This window comes from Nothobranchius furzeri, chromosome 11 (genome assembly GCF_043380555.1).
Source record: "Nothobranchius furzeri strain GRZ-AD chromosome 11, NfurGRZ-RIMD1, whole genome shotgun sequence".
Lineage (NCBI taxonomy): Eukaryota > Metazoa > Chordata > Actinopteri > Cyprinodontiformes > Nothobranchiidae > Nothobranchius > Nothobranchius furzeri.
Window position 1 is genome coordinate 71290165 of NC_091751.1, and position 26509 is coordinate 71316673.

Sequence of the window (26509 nt, forward strand, 5' to 3'; positions counted from 1 at the left end):
ACCCTTGCCAAGCCAGGTGGGACCTATTCTTCGGCCATTTCAACTTCACATTGTCTTACAGACCCGGCTCCAAGAATACCAAACCCAATGCCCTGTCCAGGAACATGGAGTACCTTATCCCTGAACCCCACCCAGCTCAATAGACCCCTATCCAACCCGAGGGGGTCCTAATGTGTGTCTCCCGACTCGCCCTGGAGAACAGGCTCAAGGAGTCAGGAGCTCTTCACCCTGCACTCCCTCAATGTCCTCCTGGCCGTCTTTATGTCCCTGACCATCTATGCACTGAAGTATTTGTTTTATGTCACAACCCAGGCATTGCTAAGACTCTTCATATCATTCAGAACAGGTTTTGGTGGCCCACCATGGTCAAGGACACAAAGGAGTTTGTCCTGGCATGCACGGGCTGCACGCTGGCCAAAGCCTCCCACAGACCCTCTCCCGCCATCCAACTCATTCAAGGTAATACTCACCATCGTGGACCGTTTCTCTAAATTTTTTCACCTGGTCCCCCTCAAGAAACTCCCGACTTCCACAGCAATGGGGGACATTCTGGCACGAGAGGTCATCCGCCTCCATGGGCTCCCCAGGACATGGTCTCGGACAGGGGGCCTCAGTTCATGTCCAGTATCTGGGAATCCTTCTGTGCCCATCTGAGCATTCAGAGCTTTCATCCACAGACCATGACGGCCAGACGGAGAGGCACAATCAGGAACTGGAGACAAAGCTTTGTCTCTTGTGCTAGGACAATGCCCCAATGTGGTCAAAGAACCTGCCATGGGTGGAACACGCCCTACCCTCAATGGCCACAGGTGTGTCTCCCTTTTTCACTGTTTTTGGATAAGAGTCGCCTGTCTTTTCTGTCCAGGATGTCATTGCCAGCATCCCCTCAGCTCATGCCTCTGTCCTCCGGTGCCGCTGTGGCTGGTGGTCCGCAAGGCGGCGCCTCCTTCAGGCCTCAGCCGTACCGGGACTTGTCTTTTCCCATTGAATGATGCGTACCGGTAGTTTTTTCTGGTCATTTATTAGTCCAAAATGTGTGCCCATCTCCAAGTAAATTCCAGCCATCCACAGTGCCCCCAGAGCCGCTGTTCCCCCACCTCAGAACATCCTCAAAGAGAGGCCTCATTTTGTGCATCAGGGTCGAACATACAAACACCCCACACTAGCAGATCGTCTCCAAACACTTTATTGAGTCTCTCGGACATTTCTCGATCCACACTGTTTCCCTACGTTACAGGATCTCACAGGTCTAACGGAATTCTTGTGGAAAAAGACGTCTCCTCTACAGGTCAACTGGAAATGATCTGAGTCCGAGTCAATGCACCATTTGACACCTAGGGTAGAGCCCTGCACTGAAGCCCTAGGCCCTCGGGTTGGCCCGGCCCGACGGCCCGAGGGCCGGGCTTCGGGCCGACGACTGTGCAATTACCTCGGACACGGGCCGGACCGGGTGCCTTTATTTTTAATCGAAATCATTAAAAAAAATTAAAACACTTAAACGCAGCAGTAGAGCACTGCGCGGGACTGTTTTCTTCATCCCGCTCCTGCTGAATTTCGGACCATTACCGCCCGGACCCGCAGCGTACATGTCTACTCCCGCCCGCAACCGCAAAACTCGGAGAAATTATTGAGTTTGCGTCCTCAACATGTCATTTTATAGGTTATCCGCTTTCACCGCAGCGCTGCGCTCCGTTTCAATCAGGCTGTACAGCAGGATTTCCCCTCGTAGCGATATTTTTTCTAACTCTGATTGCTTCATGCTATAGATCGTTGGAAAGCTGCTTTTATGTACTTTTAGGAACCGTTGGAATTATTTGAATCTGATCAGCCATTCAAAAGTTATAAAACGGAGCATTTTGGATGACAAACTCTCTCTCTCTCTGAATCTGTGTGTTGTGATTCGTTGCGCTCAAGACAGGGAATCCCGGTGGCTACCGTAATGTACTGTATGTGCACGGAAAGCCCCATTTTAATCTTTTCAGCACTTTTGGAATTTTAATGATATCTTGAACTAGAGCAGGGATCGGCAACCCGCGGCTCTTCCATCCATCTGATGCGGCTTTCTGTGCTTGTAAAATAATGAATGGATATTTAAATAAAATGCTTTATATTTTACTGAATTAATTTTATATCTGTAAGTTAATTCTATGTGAAGATTGTCTGCGTAAACCTGAACAGTTCCAAGCCAGTCTTACTGTGAGTCCGTGTTGGGTCACGCTTGTGCGTAATCATAGGCGCTTATATGAGCTGAAGAGGATGTGAGATTCTGGGATTCTCCTCAGACGGCTCCTGGATGTGTCGCACATTGGAGACAGGAACAAGCGCTATTCAGCCAAAGTTTCATAATCAGGGAACATTTTCTAAGTGACAAGTCTCTCTGAGAGACAGGGTTTGGAAAACACTCGCTTCAGTGGGAGGAAGCTTCCCGCATGCGCTCTGGTTCTGCGCTCGGATCCTGCACGTCTTTTAACACATTGGTCAGGATTGACGCACTTTGTTTTCATTTAGTTGGTTAAAAAAAAGTCGGGCTTGGGCTCGGGCCGGGCCAGAGAATCCTGAAAACGTTTTTGGGCTGGGTCGGGCTGGGGCTCCACCCCCTCGGGCCGGGCCGGACACGGGCTCAGATTTTAGGCCCGTGCAGGGCTCTAACCTAGGGCTCTTTCAATTTGTTGCTTGCCCAGTGACAAGTCTTTTCTTACTGTATCTGCACAATTTTGTTCCGTCCGCGAATTAAGTACTTGCTTACTGTTTGAAACAAACTTGTGAAGTCGCAAGCCTCCTGTGTTGCAAAGTTCCTTTTCTTCCTTCACCAAACGAATTGCCTCTTCTTCTGAGTGGAAACTGATAAGACCATCGTCCACATAAAAATTTCGCTCAGTGAACCTTATGGTAGCTTCACTGAACTTGCCTTGACCTTGTGAGGCAATATACTTGAGACCAAAGTTCGCACAGGCAGGGGAAGAAGCAGCTCCAAACAGGTGTAAGCGCATGTGATAGACAGATGGAGTAGAGTTGAAGTCTCTATTGTCCCACCACAAGAAGCGAAAGTAATCTTGATCTTCTTCTCTGACTCTGAATTGATGGAACATGCGCTAAATGTCGCACATCACTGCAACTGGACCTTTCTGAAATCGACACAGGACCCCCACCAGAGAGTTGGTTAACTCTGACCCTGTAAGCAGGTAGTCGTTCACGGAAGCTCCTTTGTACTTTGCTGAACAATCAAACACCACTCTTATCTTGCCAGGCTTTTGTGGATGATACACTCCATGGTGTGGAATGTACCAGGCAGGGCTTTTGTCCAGGTCTACAGAGGGAACTCTTTCTGCATCACCACACTCTATAGTCTCTCTTATGAACTCTGTGTAGTCTTTGTGGTATTGGTTGTCCTTCTCAAATCTTCTCTTCAAATATTTGAGTCTGTGTTCGGCAAAACTCCGGTTGTTTGCCAGACTTGGTCTGTCTTCCTTAAATGGCAAAGGTAACTCACAGTGTCCGTCTGCTTTCATCTTCACTCCTTCTTCTAATATGGAGATGATCCTTAAATCTTCTTGAGAGAAGTGTGTGTCTTCCACCTTTCTTTCATTGAAGTCGGACTCGAGCACCTTAATTACATCTGCGGATGTGACCACCTCTTTGACTTGTGTGCGACAGATGTATTGCACTTCTTTGACCAACTGCTTAGCTGACTGATTAGGTGTCACTTCCTTGACAATGATTTTGTGGCTACATCCTATGGCATCCCCATAGTCAACACATGGATTAGTTCCTCCAACTATTGTCCAGCCAAGGTCTGTTCTTTGGGCAAAAGGTTTATTATCTTCTCCTGCTGCAACTTCTCTGGGTACCAACACTTGTGAGCAATTGTAACCAATGAGCAGGCCTACTTCACATTCAATCAGTGGAGCGATTTCTTCAGCCAGGTGCTCTAAGTGTGGCCACGCTCTTGCTGTCCTTAGTGTGGGAATATGACTCAAATTTGCAGGAATAAACTATCTTGTGTATGTCACAGGAAGAGGAATTCTCCTTGAAGAATAGAAACCTCTGACCTGTAATCCAAACAAGCTTTGACTTGGTACTAAAGTATCTTTAGAAGACATTGTCGAGAGCTTTAACTGCACACATGTCTTCTCTGCATCTAGAGCATCTGCCTTTTCTTCCAAGACGAATGTCGTGTCACTTTGGCTGTCAAGAAGAGCATAGAGAAGAATCTCATGTTCAGGATTGCTTATTGTGGATAACCAAACTGGAATGATTGTAGATGTGAGATAACTTCTGTCACTTTGAATCACACGGTTTGATATTGCTTCACTTGGTGCTTCCTTGGGTTTGGTTTCTCTACTCTCTTTCATTTGTGGTTCCTTGTCACTTTCTTCCTCTTTCCTTTTCCTTGAGGATTTGTCTCGTTCTTCATGCAAACATGTCGGGTGTTTCCCTTTACATGTGTCACACATCTTTCTCTTTTCACATTTCTTGGATTGGTGTCCAAAGCCTAGACATCCAAAGCACAGTCCCCTGGTTCGCACAAACTTGACTCTTTCACTCAAGACCTTGTCCATAAACTTCCTACATGTGTGAATGCTATGATTTGAGTTTTCACAAAACACACATTTTTTTGTGTTGGACGTCTCTTCTGCAGCACTCACTAGCACCTTTACTCCAATGCTTCTTGTCTTGGATGATTTCATTTTCTCTGAGTCACCTGCTTTGAGTGCATGAAGCGATGCTACTGGATTGCACGCAATCTTGGCCTCTCTCGCAATGAAGTCAACAAAGTGGCTAAATGTTGGAAAAGAACCATCTTGCTCTTCAATTTCAATAACCTTTCGATTCCATCTTTCTGACAACCAATCAGGTAGCTTGCTTAGCATTCTCTGATTCTCATGGCAGTCGTTCAAAACTTCAAGACCTTTAACCTGAAGCATGGCCGCTTCACATCCTCTGAGAAAATCTGAAAATTCTCGAAGTTCAACGCTATCCTTGTTACCAATCCTTGGCCATGATGTCAACTTATCTCTGAAAGCTTTGGTGATTACAAATGAACTTCCGTATCTTTCTTCCAAAATATTCCATGCTGAGTAATAAGCACGCTCTGTTCCCAACAGAAAATAACTCTCAACAGCCTTTCGCGCCGGTCCTCCAACATACTTGTGAAGATAGCTTGGGCCAATGTTGTGGTACTATCTTCATGTTTGCTTTCTCTTGTTTGTGCCCTTGAGTTGGCTTGTGGCATATCAAACGGCTCTGCATTTGCATTAAGTTGCGAATGTGCAAACTGATTATTCGGATTGGATGTGACATTTCTCCGTTTACTCCTTTCGTGCAGAATGTCTGATATTTCGTCATCTGAGTTTCCTTCCTCATTGTACACTTTCAGACGTGCTTTAGCAGCATTCATTTTCTTTACTGTTTCTAGCCTTTCAAGCTCTCTTCGCTTTTGCTCTAAGGCCTTCTGTTTCTCAGCATTCTCTGCTTCAAGGATTTCAAGTGCCTTTCTTTCACTTTCCATTTCCTCCATAATCTTCAGAGTTGCTTCAGTAGCCGCCAGCTCTGCAGCTGCTTCTTGCCTCTTTACAGACAACTTACTTGAGCATCTTGATTGCCTGCTATTTGAACTCTTGGATCTTTGAGAGGTCGCAGATTTGAATGATGATCCTTTATCACTCCAGTGAACTAATATCTCAGAAAGTTCTTCGACTTCTTCTGCTGCTAATTTTTCTTGAGTTAGCCTTATGATCTTCTGCGAAACCGCATCACAGGTATCCACTCTGCGGCGAGTGTCTGCATCAGGAGTTTCATGACTGCGCAGTTCATCATAAACTTGTTTCACTTCTGCCAAGGCATATTCGACTCGGTCAATAAGCTCTTTAAGTTTTGCACTAACAGGTTTCTCAAGTGCCTTTTTGCCTTGTTTTGCAACAACTTTCCACCTTTCATACCTGACTTTAAAGCAAGCTTAAAGCTTGTTCGCCTTTTCATCATGTAGTGCTTGGCCCCTTTCAGAAGTGCTGCTTCTACGTAGCCCAGGTCAGGCGCTTCTGCCGCTGTTTCTGGTTCAAAAGTGGCTTGACCTGGGGAATGCGGCACCTGTAGCCAATTTCCTGCACACACCTGTACACGGTGGCTCTGGATGTTTCTACTCCAGACTCAGTCCACTGCTTCCACAGGTCCCCTAAGGTCTGGAATCGGCCCTTCTCCACAATCTTCCTCAGGGTCCGGTCACCTCTTCTGGTTGTGCAGCGTTTTGTGCCACACTTTTTCCTTCCCACAGACTTCCCACTGAGGTGCCTTGATACAGCACTCAGGGAACAGCCTATTCGTTCAGAAATTTCTTTCTGTGTCTTATCCTCTTGCTTGAGGGTGTCAATGATGGCCTTCTGGACAGCAGTCAGGTCGGCGGTCTTACCCATGGTTGTGGTTTTGAGTAATGAACCAGGCTGGGAGATTTTAAAAGCCTCAGGAATCTTTTGCAGGTGATTAGAGTTAATTAGTTGATTCAGATGATTAGGTTAATAGCTCGTTTAGAGAACCTTTTCATGATATGCTAATTTTTAGAGATAGGAATTTTGGGTTTTCATGAGCTGTACGCCAAAATCATCAGTATTAGAAACAATAAAAGGCTTGAACTACTTCAGTTGTGTGTAATGAATCTAATATATATGAAAGTCTAATGTTTATCAGTACAATACAGACAATAATGAACTTAATCACAATATGCTAATTTTTTGAGAAGGACCTGTACAGTGATTGGGAACTCCGGCTCTTTTAAGAGAACCATTTCTTATGGCTTGGCTCACTAAAGTGAACTGGCTTTTTCTGCTCTCAAGCGGCTCCTCACATGTTTTACTTCTTAAATAAAAATTTCACCTGAAATTAAACAAAACTGCGTGTAAATTGTATTACTAATCTACAATATTATCATATCACGTTTCTTATTGAAATAACATTTCATTCAACATGAAGCAGAGAGCTACAAAAACATTTTTCATGATTAATTCTGCCTGAAAAATATTTATTAACTTTGAACCATTAGAGCCTGCTGAATATTTTCCCTTTGCATGTTCCACACTCTGATTGCCTTATTTGTCACTGTGGTTAAAATGTGTCCACATCTTGTTTCCTGTACTGCTACTCGTATGCTCACCTTTCGGTAGCACTGTTTGTTTTTCTTTTCTCCTCTTACAGATTTGTCTCCACTGATATTTACAGGTCCCATCAGGTAATGTAATGAATGCAGTAACGTTCCCAGGCATGTACCTGCTTTCACACCCTGCGTCTGCCACCCGTACATGTTCGCCTCACCTGCTGTTGCACACACTCCAACTGCCACATCTAACCTCTTCTCCCCTCAGACATGCTCGTCCTGGCACAGCGCCACAGAAAATTTCTCTCTAAATGCGCAAAAAGCACATCACTGCCGTGAAGCTCATCACGCATACAGCACTGACAGCTCAGGCAAGAGAAGAGAAAAAAAAGAGACAAGTTTTATCCGACACCATCCACACTCCCGCAACGAATGACAGTACTGAGACTAGCTTCCGGGAGAGGAGCGGGGCCTGATGACGACATTAGTTTCCACTAAAGCTTTACAGGATTTTCAAAGTAAAACTCTAAATTTGCAACTGAGACAGGAAAATGCGTGAGTGTAGCCAAAAACCACTTTGGGGTGTTTTCGTAAGGATATAACAATACAACATGGTCACAAACTCCAAAATGTGAAATTTACACGATATATGACTCTTACACCACAATGTCACAGAATAAAATGGTGAAAAATACAAACATGCAGAGAACTATTGCAGTGAATTTATATCATCTCCTCTCATCTTGTCTAACAACATGTGTTTGTGATGGCTTTTTCTAAATCTGATTAATCTGATTGGCTGTGCTGCAGCTCGCTAACAGACTAGCGTCCAGAGACACATCTGTTTGTTAATATGGGAGAATATGGGATGAGTGAATGACTTAAAACTGGGCAATTTTGAAAGAAGATTTTCAAAGTTAAATATTGAGTACTATATGAAGTCTTTTCAAGTAAACAGGTGAAAGTCTAAGTCAAGTCCAAGTCTTTCAGTTCAATTCAGTTTATTTATATTTCACCAAATCACGACGAGTCGTCTCAAGGCACTTCACATAGTAAACATTCCAATACAGGTCAGTTCATCAGTAAAAACTTTCCTATATAAGGAACCCAGCAGGTTCCATCGAGTCACTGACTAGTGTCAGAGTCTTTACAGCAATCCTCATTCTAAGCAAGCATGCAGCGACAGTGGAGAGAAAAACTCCCTTTTAACAGGAAGAAACCTCCAGAGAATCCTGGCTCAGTATAAGAAGCCATCCACTCAGTGGTGGCTCATTCATTGGGCTAGGGCGCCGCCCCACCAGTCTCACAGGATGAAGAAGATAGGAAGCACAAATTTATATATATATATATATATATATATATATATATATATATATATATATATTTAAAATATATATATATATATTTTAATATGAATATATATATATATATTTTTTTATATTAAAAATATATATATATTTATATTAAAAAATAAATATATATATATATAATTAAACTAAAAGATCTATACATCATATTGTCTTGTGACGCATTTCCTTTTCCTCTTTGGGTGCAACAATATTTTCCATAGACCTACGCTATAACTGGCGCTAAAGTCATCCAATTAATGACTTGAGCCTGAAGTCTAATGTACACTTCTCTGTCTGCGTCAGGACAGATGCATGCAACGCCATTAGCCATCCTTGCGTGGGCTCTCCAGCAGGCATGCAAGGACGGACGGAGTCGAGCTCTCTTTTCTAAACATCCGTCCAACGAGACGGAGAACACAAGCTTGTGACTGGTCAGGACGCCTCTGTCGTCGACAGCACCGCCATTGCGCTCTCAAAAACATTAAGAGAGCCAAAAATATCTAGCGACAGACAGCTTGAATAATACCTTGCGGAAAACCTCTGAAAATATGACTGTTTTATTCCCCCGTGACTGGAGGAGTGAAAAAATATGCAGCAAGCATTTTATTTGGACGGAAATGACGGGAAATGTAGGTTTAGAGGTGGCAACGAGCACATGAAAAGGTGGAATGAGAGACAAATTAGTCTGTGTTAAAAAGTGTCTCAAACACAAGATAAACAACACTATGTTGCAACACTTCCCCGGAGACGGAGACATCTCTGTCCGTGCGCGTCTCTCCCTCGTAAAGCGGACGCAGAGGTATAACGCAGGCTCGACTTAAGTCAGGATTCCTTCATGCCTCTAGCACCTTCCATTAAAAAGCTTTTTTTTGTAGTTTATGAAAGCCAATGAGAACTTTGGTTTATATTAAAGTTTAAAAAGTGTAAAAACAAAAAGCTAAACGCAACCCCCTCACTGAAGCTGCTAGCCTCATGGCACCTGAAGAACAAACCTCTAGGTGCGCCACTGTCGCCTTGACATGGGCTCGGGTGTTGGGAGCGTGCGCGTGCCCGGGCCAGAGCGGGCCAGCAGCGGGAGTCTTCGCAGAGCTACAGCTGCTCTGGGCGGACGCTTCCACTCCAAACCACCGCCTCTTTCTCCATCTACAGCGGGACAGACTGGCGCTGTCGCCTCTTCGTGTAACCACGAGCCCGGCCTCCAGGACTCCATCGGGACGGTGAGACTAAAGACGGGATGAGACGTCCGCTGTGTCCCAGACGAGCGATGGTTCCACCCAAATAATCCCGTCCTTCGTTCCTCGGCAGAAGAGGGAACATTAACACCCCCCCTCGGTAGGATCTGATTCAAAGGAGAAAATCAAGATGGCCGCAGACTCCGTGCAGGTAGGAAAAGTTGACAACTGTTGCGAAAAGTGCGCAAACTCCCCCTAGAAGCACTTAAATGAGTGATGGGGGGTGAGTTAGACTAAAGTTGTGTTTGTGTGTGTCGGGAGTGTTGTGTGGAGGTGGAAGGCTGGAGTTAGATCTCAGAGGAGGATCTGGGAGCTTCTCCTGGATCGAGGCCTGGGAAACGGCTCCTCCATACTAACTTATCCTGGAATATCGGAGTCAAACCCGGAGTTTTCCGGTGTAACGCCGCCGTGCTGGTCAGCGCGTGAGGCATTACCGGTAACTTCACCGTAACTTACCGCGGCTTTACTTTGTGCTAACCTCAGATAGTCACAGTTTAACCTGTTAACCCACCAGACTGGTCAAAGTCAACAGCGCCCGGGTTGGTTTGGATCATTTATGGAGTACAGCACCGGATTCACACCTGCAGGAACAACTTATGTGTTTATGTTGGTTAAAGTTCCAATAACAACATTCAAAGTTCGGTTTTTCCAGCGGGAGAGCTGCTGAGGTTCGGTAAACCAGTATTTATAACTGGTGAATGGGCTTATCAGGGCCAGTTATAATAACAAGCAGAGATAAAACCAGTCAGAAATACACTTTTATCATAGTTTTTATATTTTGTGCAGGCTGTAACCTCGCTTTCCCACACGTTTATGATGTGCAGCAGTTACAGAAATTTAAGTAAAATTAGGGCTTTTTGTCTTTAACTAAATAATTTATAATTAAAAATTTTCTCTGCAAATAAAAAAGCGTTTATTTCTGATCATTTAATTTTTTACAGGAAGTTTTGGGACTTATTGCCAACCACTAAATAAAACATTTTTATTTAAAGAGCAAGTCACCCCCAAATCAACTTTTTTTTGCTGACAAACTAAATAAACGAGTGTCTAATCGTGCTGCAGACACGTGTGGTCAATAATTTGGCACTTCAGTGCATCTTAGTTAAAATTTAAAATTTCTGCCTAAAACTGTCAGTGTTGTGCCGTCGTCAGGTAAAAACTCTGCACTGTATTTTAATTCAGATCTGCCACCGCTATTGGCTAAGAGGTATGCTATGATGTAAACTGGTTCATTATGATGTCACAATGCCGTTGTGAGCCTGTGTGTGTGTGTGTTTTTGTTAGAGGCTTTGGCCTCCCGGTCTGCTAGGCAACAGCATGTGTTGCATTTTTCAAACAGGAAGTGGGAGTGAAGTAAGTTTCTTGTAGGGGTGACTTGCTCTTTAATTAAAGGCTAAATGATACTTCTTCAGCTTCCAGCGAGAGACGCACACGCATTGACGGACGTCTTGCTTTCAGACTTCTGCCAGCTGCGGATTGTTGCAACAGAAGAGGGTGTAGCGCTATTCTGCGGGATCCTGCCACCATTACAGTCACGTGCCTGCTGCTGAATATCTTTACGTTTGGAAGCGGTAAAGATGGTGCTGTTGACGAATTTACAGGAAGTGGCGTACTGACCAATCACAAGCTTGCGTTCTCCATCTCTTTTGACGTATAGTTAAAAATCTGGGCGTGTCTCCGTCTTCCTCTGCGGGCACGCCAGAGGGCTCTTGTGTAAATGCATAATGGCGTTGTGTGGGTGGGTCCCAACCAAGCCCTCATAATTCTGCGGTAAAATGGAAGCCAACACAGAAGTGGCAAAAATTGCAGTTCCTTTCTCATCCACTAGGGGCTAGCACCAGAAGTGAGGAAATCCTCATTGACTCCCATGTTAAAAATTTCACAGTAGAAATAAACATGTTTACATCATGCTCGTTGAAGGGGGTGGTGGTGGTGGTGGTAGTGGTGGTGGTGGGGGGGGTTATGCGTTCACCATAACACTGCTTGGTCTAAGATGGGTTGAAATATAATGTGTTGATGTAGATCAGGGGTTGGCAACCTGTTCCCATCAAAGAGCCATTATTACCCGTTTCCCACAGTAAAGAAAACACTGGGAGCCACAGCAGTGCGGCGTTGTGGGCGGGGCCTACCCTCAGACAGCAGAGCGCTGCTCACAACTGGTGACAGCAGCCGGTACCGGTCGCTCGTGTACGTCAAAGCTATATTTCATAAGACGATAATCAATAAAACGATTTATATAAAGTGGATCCAGAAGTTGTAGCCCGTCTCTGCCGACAATGTTTAGATATGTTTCACCCTGTTGGTGGTTTTACTGAGCAGGTGCCACTTTTGTCATACGTTTCTTTTTAAAACATGTTTAGACTGTTCAGAATACAAATCCAGGCTCTGTCACGTTTGATTGTTGTAATTAAACTTTGTAGGTGGGGAAGGTCAGAAAAGGATCCGATCATTTTGTTTTTCCCTCATTTACAGTGACGAGATAACGGAGCAGTGCGCCTGGCTCTGGTGTTAATCAAGTTAAATTATATCTCTTTGTAACAATTTTCACAAGAAAACAGAACAGTTAAAGCAGGGCTTGTGTTGACCGGACAGTTCCCGTATTTGGCTGTTTATTTTGACGGAGAAAGAATAGAAAGAATTACCCCGACGCAAGCAGATGAACTGACATTTTATTCGTTTCGCACATCGCAGATGTAGCTAAATCACTCAAGAAAAGATTCCCATCTGAACATCTGAGCTGGACACTGCTCAGCGCAGCTCACTGTCAGCGTTTACTACATAAGGTCCACAGCGAGCTGAAGATGTGGAGAGGGGCTTGGAGCGCGTCGCAGAACCAGAGCGCATGCGGGAAGATTCCTCCGACTGAAGCGAGACTTGTCACTTAGAAAATGTTCCCTGATTATGAAACTTTGGCTGAATAGTGCTTGTTCCTGTCTCCAATGTGGCGACACATCCAGGAGCCGTCTGAGGAGAAGCCCAGAATCTCACATCCTCTTCAGCTCAGGAAGCGCCTATGATTACGCACAAGCGTGACCCGTCAACCCGGTCTCACAGTAAGACCGGGTTGGACCTGTTCAGGTTTACGCAGACAATCTTTACATTTAGAATTAGCATACAGATGTAAAATTAATGCAGTAAAATATAAAGCTTTTTATTTAAATGTGGCAAGGTGGAGAGGCGAGGGCCCGGACGGGATTCGATCCCCAGACTCCCGGGTGAGAGTCATACGCTCTAACCAGTCAGCCAAAGGGACATCCCCTTGGCCAAGAAGCCAGGGCGCATGATCAATCGGGACACTGTGACAGGACACTCACACTGTCACATAAATATCCATTCATTATTTTACAAGCACAGAGAGCCGCATCAGATGGATGGAAGAGCCGCGGGTCGCCGACCCCTGGTGTAGCTGCTGGGTAGCAAAAATAGGGTTAGGGAGGCTATCATGCTTCGCTGTTCCACCGCAGTCAAAGATCTGAGAGTCTGCATGTTGTCGACTTGGCTCAGCGGCGGATCTTTGACCGCAGTGGACCAGCGAAGCCCAATATCCTCGGTCAGCTTACACAGTTATGATTTTGTTACTAAGCAGGCCGGAGGCGCCTTCACTTTGGATTCTCTCTACCATGTTTTTCTTGCTGAAAACGCCCGGAAAAACTCTGTTAGCCTTGGGTTAGCATGCAGCTAATGTCCCGCGATCTCCGATTGTGGAGCAAGAGCTGATGTAAAAGGCCATGGCTACGATTGCAGCGGTCTGAGGTTCCCCTTGTAATTTAACAGTCCTGGTCCATAATAGATGTCCACAGGCGACCAGCATGACTACAGCCTCGCACGGAAGCCAGTCTGCAGTGCAGGTGGGCCAACCTGAGCCCTTCTTAGCTTCTTGGGTTAGCTAGCAGCTACATTGGTTTATTTTTTCAAACTGTAATAGCCCTACCCTCAGCTCCACCTTTTATCCCATCTTTGGATTGTCTGGGTGTGACGGGATGTGTGACATGGTCAAAATGGCAGTGGTGGGACCCTCCCATTTGGGAACAAAACCTTATAATTCGAGCCTTTGGACATGAATTGTTCAGTATATACTCTGAACGAAAATATAAACGCAACTCTTTTGTTGTTGCTCCCATCTTTCATGAGCTGAACTCAATTAGCTGAAAATTTGCCTACATACACATGCAGATGAGCTTCGCTGCGACAGTTTCTGATAGTTTGTGCTGAAATTCTCTGGCTATGCAAATCAATTGTTGCAGCTGTCCGGGTGGCTGGTGTCAGGCGTTCCTGGCGGGGAACATGCTGGATGTGAAGGTCCTGGGCTGGTGAGGTCACACGTGGTCTGCGGTTGGGAGGCCGGTTGGATGTAACGCCTTTGAAGATGGCTTATGGTAGAGAAATAAACATTAGTTTCACGGGCCACAGCTCTGGTAGACAGTCCTGCAGTCAGCATGCCAATTGCACGCTCCCTCAGGTTGCGACATCTGTGGCATTGTGCTGTTTAATCAAACTCAGTGTTTCCCATCACCAAGCGGAAAGTAAATGCGTCAAGCATAAACCAAGCTTAAGCCAAGCTTAAGCGGTAAAAACGTGCACACTCACTATAATCTCGCTCCGGCGATGTGCTCTGGTTTTGGTTTAGTACGAGCCACAGATCTAAGTTGTTTATTTATGAAAACTTTGTAGAATCTAGTCACACTAATGAGCGCCAACGGAGACGAGCTCTGGTGTCACAATGAGAGTTAAAGAGCAAGTCACCCCCAAATAAACATTTTTTTTGCTGATAAACTAAATAAACGAGGGTCTAATCGTGCTGCAGACATGTGTCATCAATAATATGGCACTTTAGTGCATTTTAGTTCAAATTTAATTTTCTGCCTAAAACTGTCAGTGTTGTGCCGTTGTCAGGTAAAAACTCTGCACTGTATTTTAATTCAGATCTGCCACCGCTATTGGCTAAGAAGTATGCTATGATGTAAACTGGTACATTATGATGTCACAGTGCTGTCATGAGCCTGAGTGTGTGTGTATTTGTTAGCAGCTCCGCCCTCTCGGTCTGCCAGGCAACAGCATTTGTTGCATTTTTCAAACAGGAAGTGGGAGTGGAGTTAGACTCTGGTAGGGGTTGACTTGCTCTTTAACGAGGTGAGTAGCTCCTGTCTTATGGGGACGGCGGGGGCGGAACCAGGACCCAACTGGGGAAATTCCTGGTGGCCCGATTTGAGTTCTGTTTTATTGTTGTTTTTTTTTTGGGGCCGGTGTTACTCTGTAGATCACCTGCTGCTGATGAGCAGGAACAGGTGAGCTGCTGCCAACCCTAAGCCAACTAGCTTCTGTTCCTAGAAACGCGTTCTAGCCCAGACTGTAGCGACCTGTTATTTATAATTTTATCATTAGTATTAAGTGAACGCACTAAACCCACAGGTGATGGAGAATAAGATTAAATAAGCCTGAATATTTTCTCCCACAGCTCAGCTCTGTTAGAAATAAGCAGATGTCTGCTTCAGCCGGACAACATCAAGTATAAAAGCGTTCACAGATCTTTTCTAAGGTTTGGATGTCTGTGAGCATTACTGAATGTTCCGATTGGTGTAAATAATACACAACATATAAACATCAGGCAGCCTCTGGGCCATGATATAAATAGTAGATGCTGATTTATTGTAGGAATGGACAATATATCGCATCAATATCGGTTTCGGCCAATGTTAGTCATTTTTTAACATATCTGTATCGGTTCGATAAGTAAAACCGGGCCGATATTAACAACTGATATTTTTTCCATCTCATCTCCATTTGTTTGCCTGTTTCAGAGGGTGAGGGGGGTGATGGGTAATTGTTTAGTCATGTGAACAGTGAATGAAATCACCTCAGAACTGTAAATGTGTGTGTTTTGTGTGTGTGTGTGTGTGTACATAATAAAGTAAATTCAGCTTTAATAATTTTCATTCTATACAAAATCTGATGATTTGAGAATCATTAATATCAGATGTCGGTATCAGCCCAAAAATTTCATATCAATGCATCACTACTAACAAGTCTGGATATGGTTCGGTCTGAGGTCTATAACTGCCCTGGGCCTAGGGCTGCACGATATTAGGAAAACCTGCGATATTCAGTAACAGTGCTTAATATTGCGATATCGATATTACTTGCGATAAATGAACAAATACTAAAGTATGCAGTGTTGATGTCGTCTGGCGTGTGACGTCTGCTCTGGGTTCAAAGCAAACAAAAACTAATGCATGAATTCCATTATAACATAACATTTTTACTGCAAAAATAGGCAGCTGCTACTGTATTAGCAGCTGCACCTGCTACTGTATTAGCAGCTGCACCTGCTACTGTATTAGCAGCTGCACCCGCTACTGTATTAGCAGCTGCACCTGCTACACCCGCTACTGTATTAGCAGCTGTACCCGCTACTGTATTAGCAGCTGCACCCGCTACTGTATTAGCAGCTGCACCCGCTACTGTATTAGCAGCTGCACCTGCTACTGTATTAGCAGCTGCACTTGCTACTGTATTAGCAGCTGCACCTGCTACTGTATTAGCAGCTGCACCCGCTACTGTATTAGCAGCTGCACCCGCTACTGTATTAGCAGCTGCACCCGCTACTGTATTAGCAGCTGCACCCGCTACTGTATTAGCAGCTGCACCCGCTACTGTATTAGCAGCTGCACCCGCTACTGTATTAGCAGCTGCACCTGCTACACCCGCTACTGTATTAGCAGCTGCACCTGCTACTGTATTAGCAGCTGCACCCGCTACTGTATTAGCAGCTGCACCTGCTACACCCGCTACTGTATTAGCAGCTGCACCTGCTACTGTATTAGCAGCTGCACCTGCTACTGTATTAGCAGCTGCACCTGCTACACCCGCTACTGTATTAGCAGCTGCACCTGCTACTGTATTAGCAGCTGCACCTGCTACACCCGCTACTGTATTAGCAGCTGCACCTCCTACTGTATTAGCAGCTGCACCTGCTACTGTATTAGCAGCTGCACCTGCTACACCCGCTACTGTATTAGCAGCTACACCCGCTACTGTATTAGCAGCTGCACCTGCTACTGTATTAGCAGCTGCACCCGCTACTGTATTAGCAGCTGCACCCGCTACTGTATTAGCAGCTGCACCTGCTACTGTATTAGCGGCTGCACCCGCTACTGTATTAGCAGCTGCACCCGCTACTGTATTAGCAGCAGCACCTGCTACTGTATTAGCAGCTGCACCTGCTACTGTATTAGCGGCTGCACCTGCTACTGTATTAGCAGCTGCACCCGCTACTGTATTAGCAGCAGCACCTGCTACTGTATTAGCAGCTGCACCTGCTACTGTATTAGCAGCAAAACAACAAACTGCATGCAGTTTCTCAGTGACTTTAAAACATCACCTCCACCATAAAACTTTTTCTGATGCTCCAAATACAGAAAAACATCCCTTACCAGGGTTTTTAGAATAAATAAAAACATCAGAAAATAAGTTTAAATGTTAAATAATAGTTAACATCACTTAAATGCAACAGCAAATTCTCTCGTTGCTACTGAGCATTTTCTCCACTTATGTGGTTATGATCTAAGGCTGTTGCTGTAACTGGGAAGTGAACTGTGCTGGGCCAAACTAGGAGAATATTAAGATTTTCTGAGGGAAAGAGAAAAACAATTGTCTACCTTTCAGAAGAGGAACTGGCAAAAAAAACTACATGGAAATATGTGAAAACGTTTGTTTTTAACCCCAAATGGAACAAGTTTACCTAGATCTTAAAAAGCAGCTCAGATGATGAAACTGCAACTATGATTCTGATAACAAGCTAACAAGTTGAACTAGCTCCTCTAAGATAAGCGGCTAGCAGAGCTTCTGACTGACAGTTTATGTGCAGCAGCAAATCAACTATCCTGATTAACAAGGTTATAAAAGCTCATAAATGAAAAATCACTTTGATGTGTGGGGGAACTTTTCCAGGCCCTCTTCAGCAGGGTGGGACTGGGAGGAGAGTGCTGTAGCCTTTTAGCTGGAAGCTAACCGGAGCCTGGGGCTAACGGTGGGTTGGTTCACCGGCACGTGTCGGAGTCAGCCCGGTTATTATCAGCTGCTTAACGACACCGAGCGGGTTCACGTTTACGTTTGAAAGCAGCGCTGATTCCAGAAACCTCAGCACAAAGTGCGTTCGTTAATCTGAGCCAGCATGACGACCAAGGGAAGCGAGCGGCAGCGGAAAGCGGGGGCGGAGCGGAGCTAGTGGAATTTTGGAGTAAGGGTCTACGTAGGGGGCGGGCGTATTACGTGAACAGACCCATCTGATTGGCCGCATATCAGAAGGGCTACATTTGATTGGTCGAATAATACTTCCGCGTAAAAAACAGAGCTGGTTTACAAAAAGTTGATGTATGACACGGATGGAAATGTTGAACCAAACATTTATCGCCGTTTTTGACGTGCTTTGCGATGGGCCTATCACACGTCCTGTTATCGCGATGACGATAATTTTTCGATATATTGTGCAGCCCTACCTGGGCCTAAAGCCCTGCAGATACATTTAGTTTCTATAAACAACAACAAATAAACAACAGCAGCTGGATTCTACTTTGTTCCTTAAATTGAGTCACGTAGTTTAGCAAGTTCTGCCGCTCACACGTTCACCAGCAGCTCTGTCAGCGGATTGGTTATTTAGTAACTAGTGACATCATACAGGTGTGGTACTGAGCAGCATGGATGCATCAGAGGATTTTGCTATGGTTGGTGTTCATGATGGATTAAAGACAGGACAGGATGTATAATCCATCACATATAATATTATAATACCATCAACATGTAGAGATACTTTCTCACCAGCCTGTAATTCTGCTTTATTTCTCAAAATGCACCAGACTGATGCTTTTACATATAAGATGTCCAAAATTTCTACCAGGGGACGTGTCACTTCTGCAAGCGGACTTGGAGCCTCTACAAGATAATGCATTTTAGCCTGTATTTCTATATATTCTGCAGACACTGTACGACTTTTTCATTAGTAGCGCTCAGTTTCAGCTCACACAGTACGTCTGGTAGCAACACGTCGGACACAAAATGTGCTAAAAATAGCAGTTTTTACAACACGTCAGACTTTTTATTGTGTTGTTATTGATGTCCGTTGTTCCTCAGGATCGCTGCAGGAGGACACGGGTATTTATGAGTGGCGGAGGAAAACGAAAGAAAGTAAATAAATGTTGTGTGGTCAGTATAATTTGACATAATCACGGCAAACATGCTTTCGACAATCCTTGTTAGTGTGAGACAAAAAAAAAGTAGAAATTAAAACGAACGTGAGTTAATAGGGAAACAGCTGGCGAGCCATGTTTGCGCATGCGCCGTGAACGGTTCTGGTGCTGTTTGGGCCGCAGCCCCTCGCATTTGTTTACTGTGAAGTAAAGCTGAAGTGCTGAAGTTTTGAAAACTAACTTTGAATAAAACTTGAAGAATAACTGGCAATTACTTTCTCATTTCAAAAGGTCTTTCATATTTTATAACATGCTACTTGATATAATTGTTTAAAAACGCAAAAGAGTAATTTATTAGAGTACTTGATTAATTAATAAAAGATTCGATAGAGTACTCGATTACAAAATATTCGATAGCTGCAGCCCTAATTTTTTCTAACGTGTTACATTTTCAGACAACTAAATAAACCCTGTATATCAGGAAAATATTGTCCTCAGTTTGTCTAAATTTTGCCTAAAATTTGTTATTTTGTAATTATGTTGTTGATTTGTTTACATTTTTCCCCTTTAGTCTTTAAAATACCAAAATTTGCCCATAACTTCTTATTTTTTGTCTGTTTGATGTCATCATTTTAAAAATATTAGATCAGATGATACTCGGTACCAGTGGCGGGCGGTGCGTTCCACCCCTGGGCCTTCAGTGATTTCCTATTCAGTCCAATCTAATTTAATACACCTAAAATACCATCAATAGGACATCACAGCTGGAGAAACCTCTCTCTCTCTCTCTCTCTCTCTCACACACACACACACACACACACACACACACACACACACACACACACACACACACACACACACACACACACACACACACACAGACACACACACACACACACACACACAGACACACACACACACACACACACACACACACACACACACACACACACAGACACACACACGCACACACACACACACAGACACACAGACACACAGACACACAGACACACACACACACACCAGTGGCTGGTCAAGACACATAATTTCCAGAGTCTTTAAAATCAAACTCGCATTCCCAGTTGAGAGTAGGAAGCTGACCACGGATACCGTCAAATCTCAGAAATGAAAGACGGGTTTAAGAGATGAGACAATAAAATAAATAAGTAAAGCAAACACATTATTTGCATTTGTTTTGGAGAAAATTGTACCGCGAAACAATTGAACATGTTGGCGCAGCTGCACACACCACGTCATACACAATATAAATTGCATAGAAACAGAACACATAGAATAATTTCATTTAGCCGTTTTATTTCATTACCATTTATTGATTATTAACAAAATAAAATGACAAAACATTAAAAAAATACTAATAAAATGTTTCTACTCACCAACATAAATGTCCAGCATGGATCTCCTCCTCTCCTGCTCATTTGAAAATAAAATCCATCCTTCTTTCTTTCCTCAGGAAAACCTCAGTGGCTCTGTACAGTTTATCTGTGCGCTTCAGGTCCATGAGTGGATCCTTTTCTACGGACATGGAGGCTAATGCTGAAAGTCGTGTCTGTCCGGTCGTGTTTCTGGCGTACGTTTTAACGCGCTTTAATGCTACCAAATCGATCTGATGCGAGCAACAGGCATTCCCAGCAGAATAACCTGCAGCGGTTCTCTGAAGCTGTTAGCCGTGGGTACCGTTCATAGTTGCTTGCCTGAAAATGACAAACAAATCCTTTCTCCTGCTGGGACAAGCCAGCTAGCGTTGGAGTCGGACGACCTGTTCTCACAAGATCCATTTTTTCTTGAAAGGTCCGTCTTGAAAATGGTGTGGCAAATTAATCTGCAACCAAGTCTGTCTCTTCTCCTCTTTCAGCCTTCATGTGTTCAAAAACACACCGATAGCTGCCTATAGATACAAATCTCTGTGTTTAGTTTTGATATTTTGCTTCGTGCCGCTAGAAAAGTTCTAACTACTGCTCATCCAATCACAGGATGCGTTCATGTCAACTTTTGCGTGAGGCCAGCTAGCTGGCCTGAGCCAAGCTGACTCGTGAGCTGATTGGCTATCGCAAATGGCTCGTCTCTGTTCACTTACAGCGGACAGCGGGCTTCTCGATTGATTCCGAAGGCCTAGGGCAGACTTAATCTGCCTGAAAACACAAGCTAGCTTAAATCTGATTGGATAACACCCAGCCTTGGTATTTTAACACTGGAAACAGCACAGCCAAGTGGGTATAATAGGTTATAAAGAAAATAGACCAGTAAACATTTTTTTAATTTAAAAATAATTACCAAAGGAAAAAAAATACATTTACGCTTTTGAGTATGTTTAGGCCAGCAGAGAAGGCTTTGCTGGCCCTGACTGCCCACCACTGCTCAGTACTCAAGTAGCCTTCTAATCAGATACTTTTTTACCCTTACTTGAGTAATAAACCCTATATCAGGAAAATATGGTCCTCGGTTTGTGTCCTTCCAGTGAGCTTTGCAGATGTGGGAAAATGTCATCAGGCAGTAATCATTGTTAAATTCATAATTATTCTCGGAGAGAGACCAACTCTTATCTGCCCCTGGGAGCCCCGTAATGCATAGCGTCATTTCAACATGGCGGTGTCCGCGACACGGTTTATATGCAGGTAGCGGCGCTGCGGCTGCTTTATATAGCGACTCGTTGCATTCTCCCTCAACCCAAATCCTCGGATCACGCATTTTAGCTAAAACGCTAACGTTAGCTTGCCTTGCGTTGACTGTAGAGTTGTGGGTGATGGTCACGCAGATGTGTCATGAGATTTGAAGCGTTACTGCCTTTCACAGACTCTTTTTCTGCACGTGCTGCAAACAGGATAGCCGTCTTCTATCAGCTGTCCCTCTGCATTCTTCACATATCTAAAAGATGCCCGTACTTCCCACTTTGTCTTCTTTGAGGGATAATAAATGTCCTGAGCGCTGCTGTCTCCTCCTCTGGCCATTATTTCAGCTTTAGCTTCAAGAAAGTTTTGGTTGTTAACAACAAAGTGCGCATGTGCCTCCGGCAACTTCATCAGATAATGCGGTGGCTGGTAAGGGTCACCGCGCCTACACCGCAGCCACGGTATTCCACCGAGATAATATAGTTTTAAAAAAAAAACAAGACGGTTATTATTATTGTGAACTTTTTTACCGGGGTTTACCGCTACACCGGTTACCGTGACAACTAGGGCTGCAACTAACGATTATTTTCATAATCGATTAATCTGTCGATTATTTTTTCGATTAATCAATTAGTCGGTTTGTTATTGTTTAGCTATTTAACCTATACGAGTGATGAATACATTTCAGTTAAGAAAAAGAAAAACATAAGAGAATTGTGCAGTTGACTGCAATCTATTTTATTGCACATGAACACAGTCAGCGGTGTAAAATGACCTAAACAGTGCAAAATATCAGTCGAGAATAATTTTTTGGCATCAGAATATAAGAGGTTAATTCCATAAAAAATAATGTAGAATTGGTGGGGGGTGAGTGTCTCTTTCCCCATGTAGTTGTCCATCGTTGCTTGTTTTTTTCTGCATGAGAAACACAAATGGACTGAAATAAGTACACATATAAAATAAAGCAGCACACACACTACAACACTAAATCAATATTACATTATTTGAATTAATTAACAATATACAGTGATCATTTATTTATTTATTTATTTATTTTTGAGGCGTTTTACAGTGTTAGATAGTAAAACAGCCTTTTAATAGTAAAATAATGACTTTCTGAATTTCTCCTGTATTTAAAAATTGAAAGCGTACAACTATGCTGCGTTATATTCACCTGGACACAGCTCGTCTGTATATTTTTCCCCGCGGAGGAGGCCTTTTTTGATTGAGGAACATAGTTATGGGTTTGTGCCGTTTTTCTCTTAACGAGAACATTCTTATAAACAGACATGCTAAATTTGGTAAGCGCATGATACACAACACGGAGGAGATTCACGATTGCATCTAGTCAATCAGAAGTAGAACACCGTAGACTGACGCGGCAAAAAAACATGTTTAACATCCACTATAACGAACTCGGCTAAAACACTAAGTCCCAAATTTGATCTGCGTGTAGTGATGGATCACTATATTTAGCTTATTTTCTGTTACTTACCGGGCTGGCTCTTCCTCTGCTGCATCAGCCCCCACATGTTTTCTTCTCAAATGTTCACTTAGGGGCGTCGTGCTTCCATGCCATGCTAGATGGTTTTTGCATATTTTGCAGGTCACCCGTCTTTTCATGACATCTAGAGTGAAGTGCTCCCATCAGGGTCCGAAATTAAATTTTTTACTCACCGGCCAAGTTGGCTGGTAGATGATGAAAATCTACCGGCCAAGCATATTTTTTACCGGCCAAAATCCTAAATGATTTAGATCTACCTAAAGCATGTAATTCTATATTATGTTGATTCCAAACAGAGTGACAAAATAATTAAAACATCAATTAATAAGGAAAACAACTCTTTTGTCATTTTTACTATTTATTTATTAATTTTTAGAGATGTTTTTATGAACTCTTTCATTGAAATCTAGTCAGACTCCTTGTTTTCTCTGTCCATGAAGTCTGGCCTCCTGCTTCTGACACCGTCTTTGTGCCAAAGCATTACAGCCTCATTTGGGTCCTAGTCCTTGATCTCTGGAGAACACAGCTGCACCATGAGAATATCACAAAGTGTGTCAGGGCTAGGGTTGTCACGGTAACCGGTGTAGCAGTAAACCCCGGTAAAAAAGTTGACAATAAATAATAACAGTCTTGTTTAAAAAAAATATATATATATATATTATCTCGGTGGATTACCGTGACTGCGGTGTAGGCGCGGTGACCCTTACCAGCCACCGTATCATCTGGAAGTTGCCGGCGGCACATGCGCACTTTGTTGTTTACGACCAAAACTTTCTTTAAGCTAAAGCTGAAATAATGGCCGGAGGAGACGGCAGCACTTGGGACATTTATTATCCCTCAAAGAAGACAAAGTCGGAAGTACGGGCATTTTTTTGGATATTTGAAGAATGCCGAGGGACAGTTGTCTGTGAAAGGCAGCAACGCTACTTGGCCATCATAATGTAGCCATTGTCTCACGACTCCGCCATCTCCGGTTCGCCACTTTTCACAAAATCTTCTGGTTGCCACTGGTCCTGGTGGATTTTCTTCCAGTTCGACGAGTTTTCTTTTGGAAGGCTGGCTGACTCCAGTTAAAAACCGCCACATTTCACCGCTAGTTTTAACACGAAGCTAACGGCTAACTTGATAAACTGATTGAATGGGATAGGTGGAAATGACGTTGGATGCGGCGTTCACGTTTCACATACGTTTGTGTACGTTGCATGCAGGCGGGAAGAAGTATCAGAAATCCGTGGAAGATGACTGATAAACATAACTAATTTGGTGCAAACATTTACTCGCCAGGTGGCAGGTAGAGCTCAAAAATTTACTCGCCAAATGGAGCAATTTACTCGCATTTGGCGAGTGGCGAATGTTAATTTCGGACTCTGGTTCCCATACTCGTGAGGTTTTTGTCCGGGGTTTCTCTTCAGTTTTGTCGCTTCTATTTTTCTTCCGTATTTCTTCTTGTTCCGCCAACTCTCACAGCAAGATGAGCGTCAGTAACGTGTTACGTCATGAAAACCAAGGGCACTTATTGGCTCGTTTCTTCTTCTACGGCTCCACTGGTAGATCAGTGGCTCATTACTGCCACACACTGGCGGCAAATTTAGCAGCTTGTAACCGATGTCAGATTGTGGTAAAAATAGACTATACGGTAAAATATGATTATTAAACAACTAATCGATGACTAAAAAAGTTGTTAACTATTTTAATAATCGATTATAATTGATTAAATCGATTAGTTGTTTCAGCTCTAGTGACAACCCTACTCGGGACCTTTTCGCTGTTGAGGGTGTTGATTTCATAGCCATGGTGCTGATATGTAGGGGAAACGCTGATAATGTCCCATTGTAGTTTTTTATTTTCTTTGGTCCATTCTTAGTGAACGGTGGTTTAAATTTTATTGCAACATGATTTATTTTTATTTTAGTTGCAAAGTGTGACTGTTTATTAGTGACATGTGTATTGTAATTAATGTTTTAAAAAGTCTTGAAGGCATTAAAATGTACTTTGAGAAGGCTGCTGTCACCCGTTTTGTGTTATGAAGCCTGAAACAGATCATGAGAGTAAACCGGACACGTTGTGTGCTCCAGTGGTTTGACAGAAAATCAAACAGCAAGTCAAGACTTGGCCAGTCAGACGTGCTCCGGAGCTGTTGTTTGAGAATGACCTTCAGCTCGCTGCTGGAGCCGGCCAGGGAAGTGCGTCGAGCTCGTGTTTAGGGTTAGGCTCTATTTACTGTCTTGTGTTGCTATTTTTACCACAGCCAGGTCGTGGCTGCCGGGTCAGATAGGCTCGGGCCCTGTAGGCCGCCCGCTGACAGTAGACTCTACTTTTTCATTGTCCTGTTGTCGCTGGAGCAAGTTAACCTGCTTCCATTCGTTTGACTTGGTTTCTGACTACGGAGCTAGATGAGCATCAAAGCCACTCTGACAAGTTCAGTCTATTAATCATGAATTGTGTTGTGTGTTTTGAGGAAGTGTTTGCTTAGACGTTCTGCTCAACTCCCCTGAAGCAGTGAAGTCCCGAGGTGTTGGTGCGATGTTTTCCCCGTGTGAATCCGTGCATTTACCTGTACCAGGACAGGTAAAAGAGCAGCTCTGGTGTTGAAGCTGGGCTGGAAACGACCTAAAGCAGCAGCTTGTTGTGTGAACGTCCACCTGCTTGTTTGAATTTAAATATAAACTCATGGGAGTCCAAGCTGATTAATGCTCACCTTATCTGATTGGCCTTTTGTGGGTTTCCTTGCATTGTTGCTCAGTAAGACTGGATCATTTGGGTGTGCACGTGCTGTCCTTGTACCACACTGGGTAAACGGCTACTGCACAAGCACATTTTTCATGGAAACCACCTCCTCCCCCGGTCTCTCCAGTCCCAGATGCGGCTTTACCCGTGAGTCATCGGGCAGCCTCTGGGCCATGATATGTGCTGGAGTGAACACCTGTACTAGAAAGTGGAATTGTTAAAAGTATTTGGGGAGGGAAAGACTGAAGCAAGCAGATTTACTACAGCTTTTTGACGGGAATAGTATTTATTAAACAGGCTCAGGGCTAAGCGTGTACACGGACAGACCGGTGTTCCTGTCCGGCTCTGTTGTCCGTGTGTTTACGGGGATTTCCCTTTCCTACTGCAAAACATAGGGAGGAGGTTAGTCAGATGAACAAGTGTAGATTCCAGCCTTTTCTTAGTACAGTTTGCAAAGCAGCGTGCCACAGTTTACCGTAGAAAACACAGGAGAATGTTGTGTAGACTAGGGCTGCAACAAACGATTATTTGGATAATCGATGAATCGGATGGGGTCTCGACACGATTAATCGATTAATCAGATTACATAGGGACATTTTTAAAAACTGCTAGGGAAACGTTATTTTTCTCCTTCCTTCACTTTATTAAACACAACATTATTAGAAAACAGTTCAATAGCAGAAAAACAACATGCCATCACCTAAATTGTCTTATAAGGTGTATAGACAGAGACCCTCAGCTACACCTATCTGTGACCTAAAATGCTTGGTCCAAGTTAAACAGCTTAAAGAGCAAGTCAACCCC

The 26509-nt window shown here is 43.8% G+C and overlaps 1 protein-coding gene across 1 annotated transcript in view; it reads left to right on the plus strand.

The window, feature by feature from the left end:
• Window positions 1-9593: 9593 nt before the first annotated feature.
• The window catches only part of pkn2a (protein kinase N2a), a 99856-nt gene continuing 82940 nt past the window's right edge, over window positions 9594-26509 (plus strand). The window contains exon 1 of the mRNA XM_054734021.2: window positions 9594-9816. Coding sequence (XP_054589996.1) covers window positions 9796-9816 — 21 coding nt within the window. The 5' untranslated portion in view covers window positions 9594-9795. The remainder of the gene's footprint in view (window positions 9817-26509) is intronic.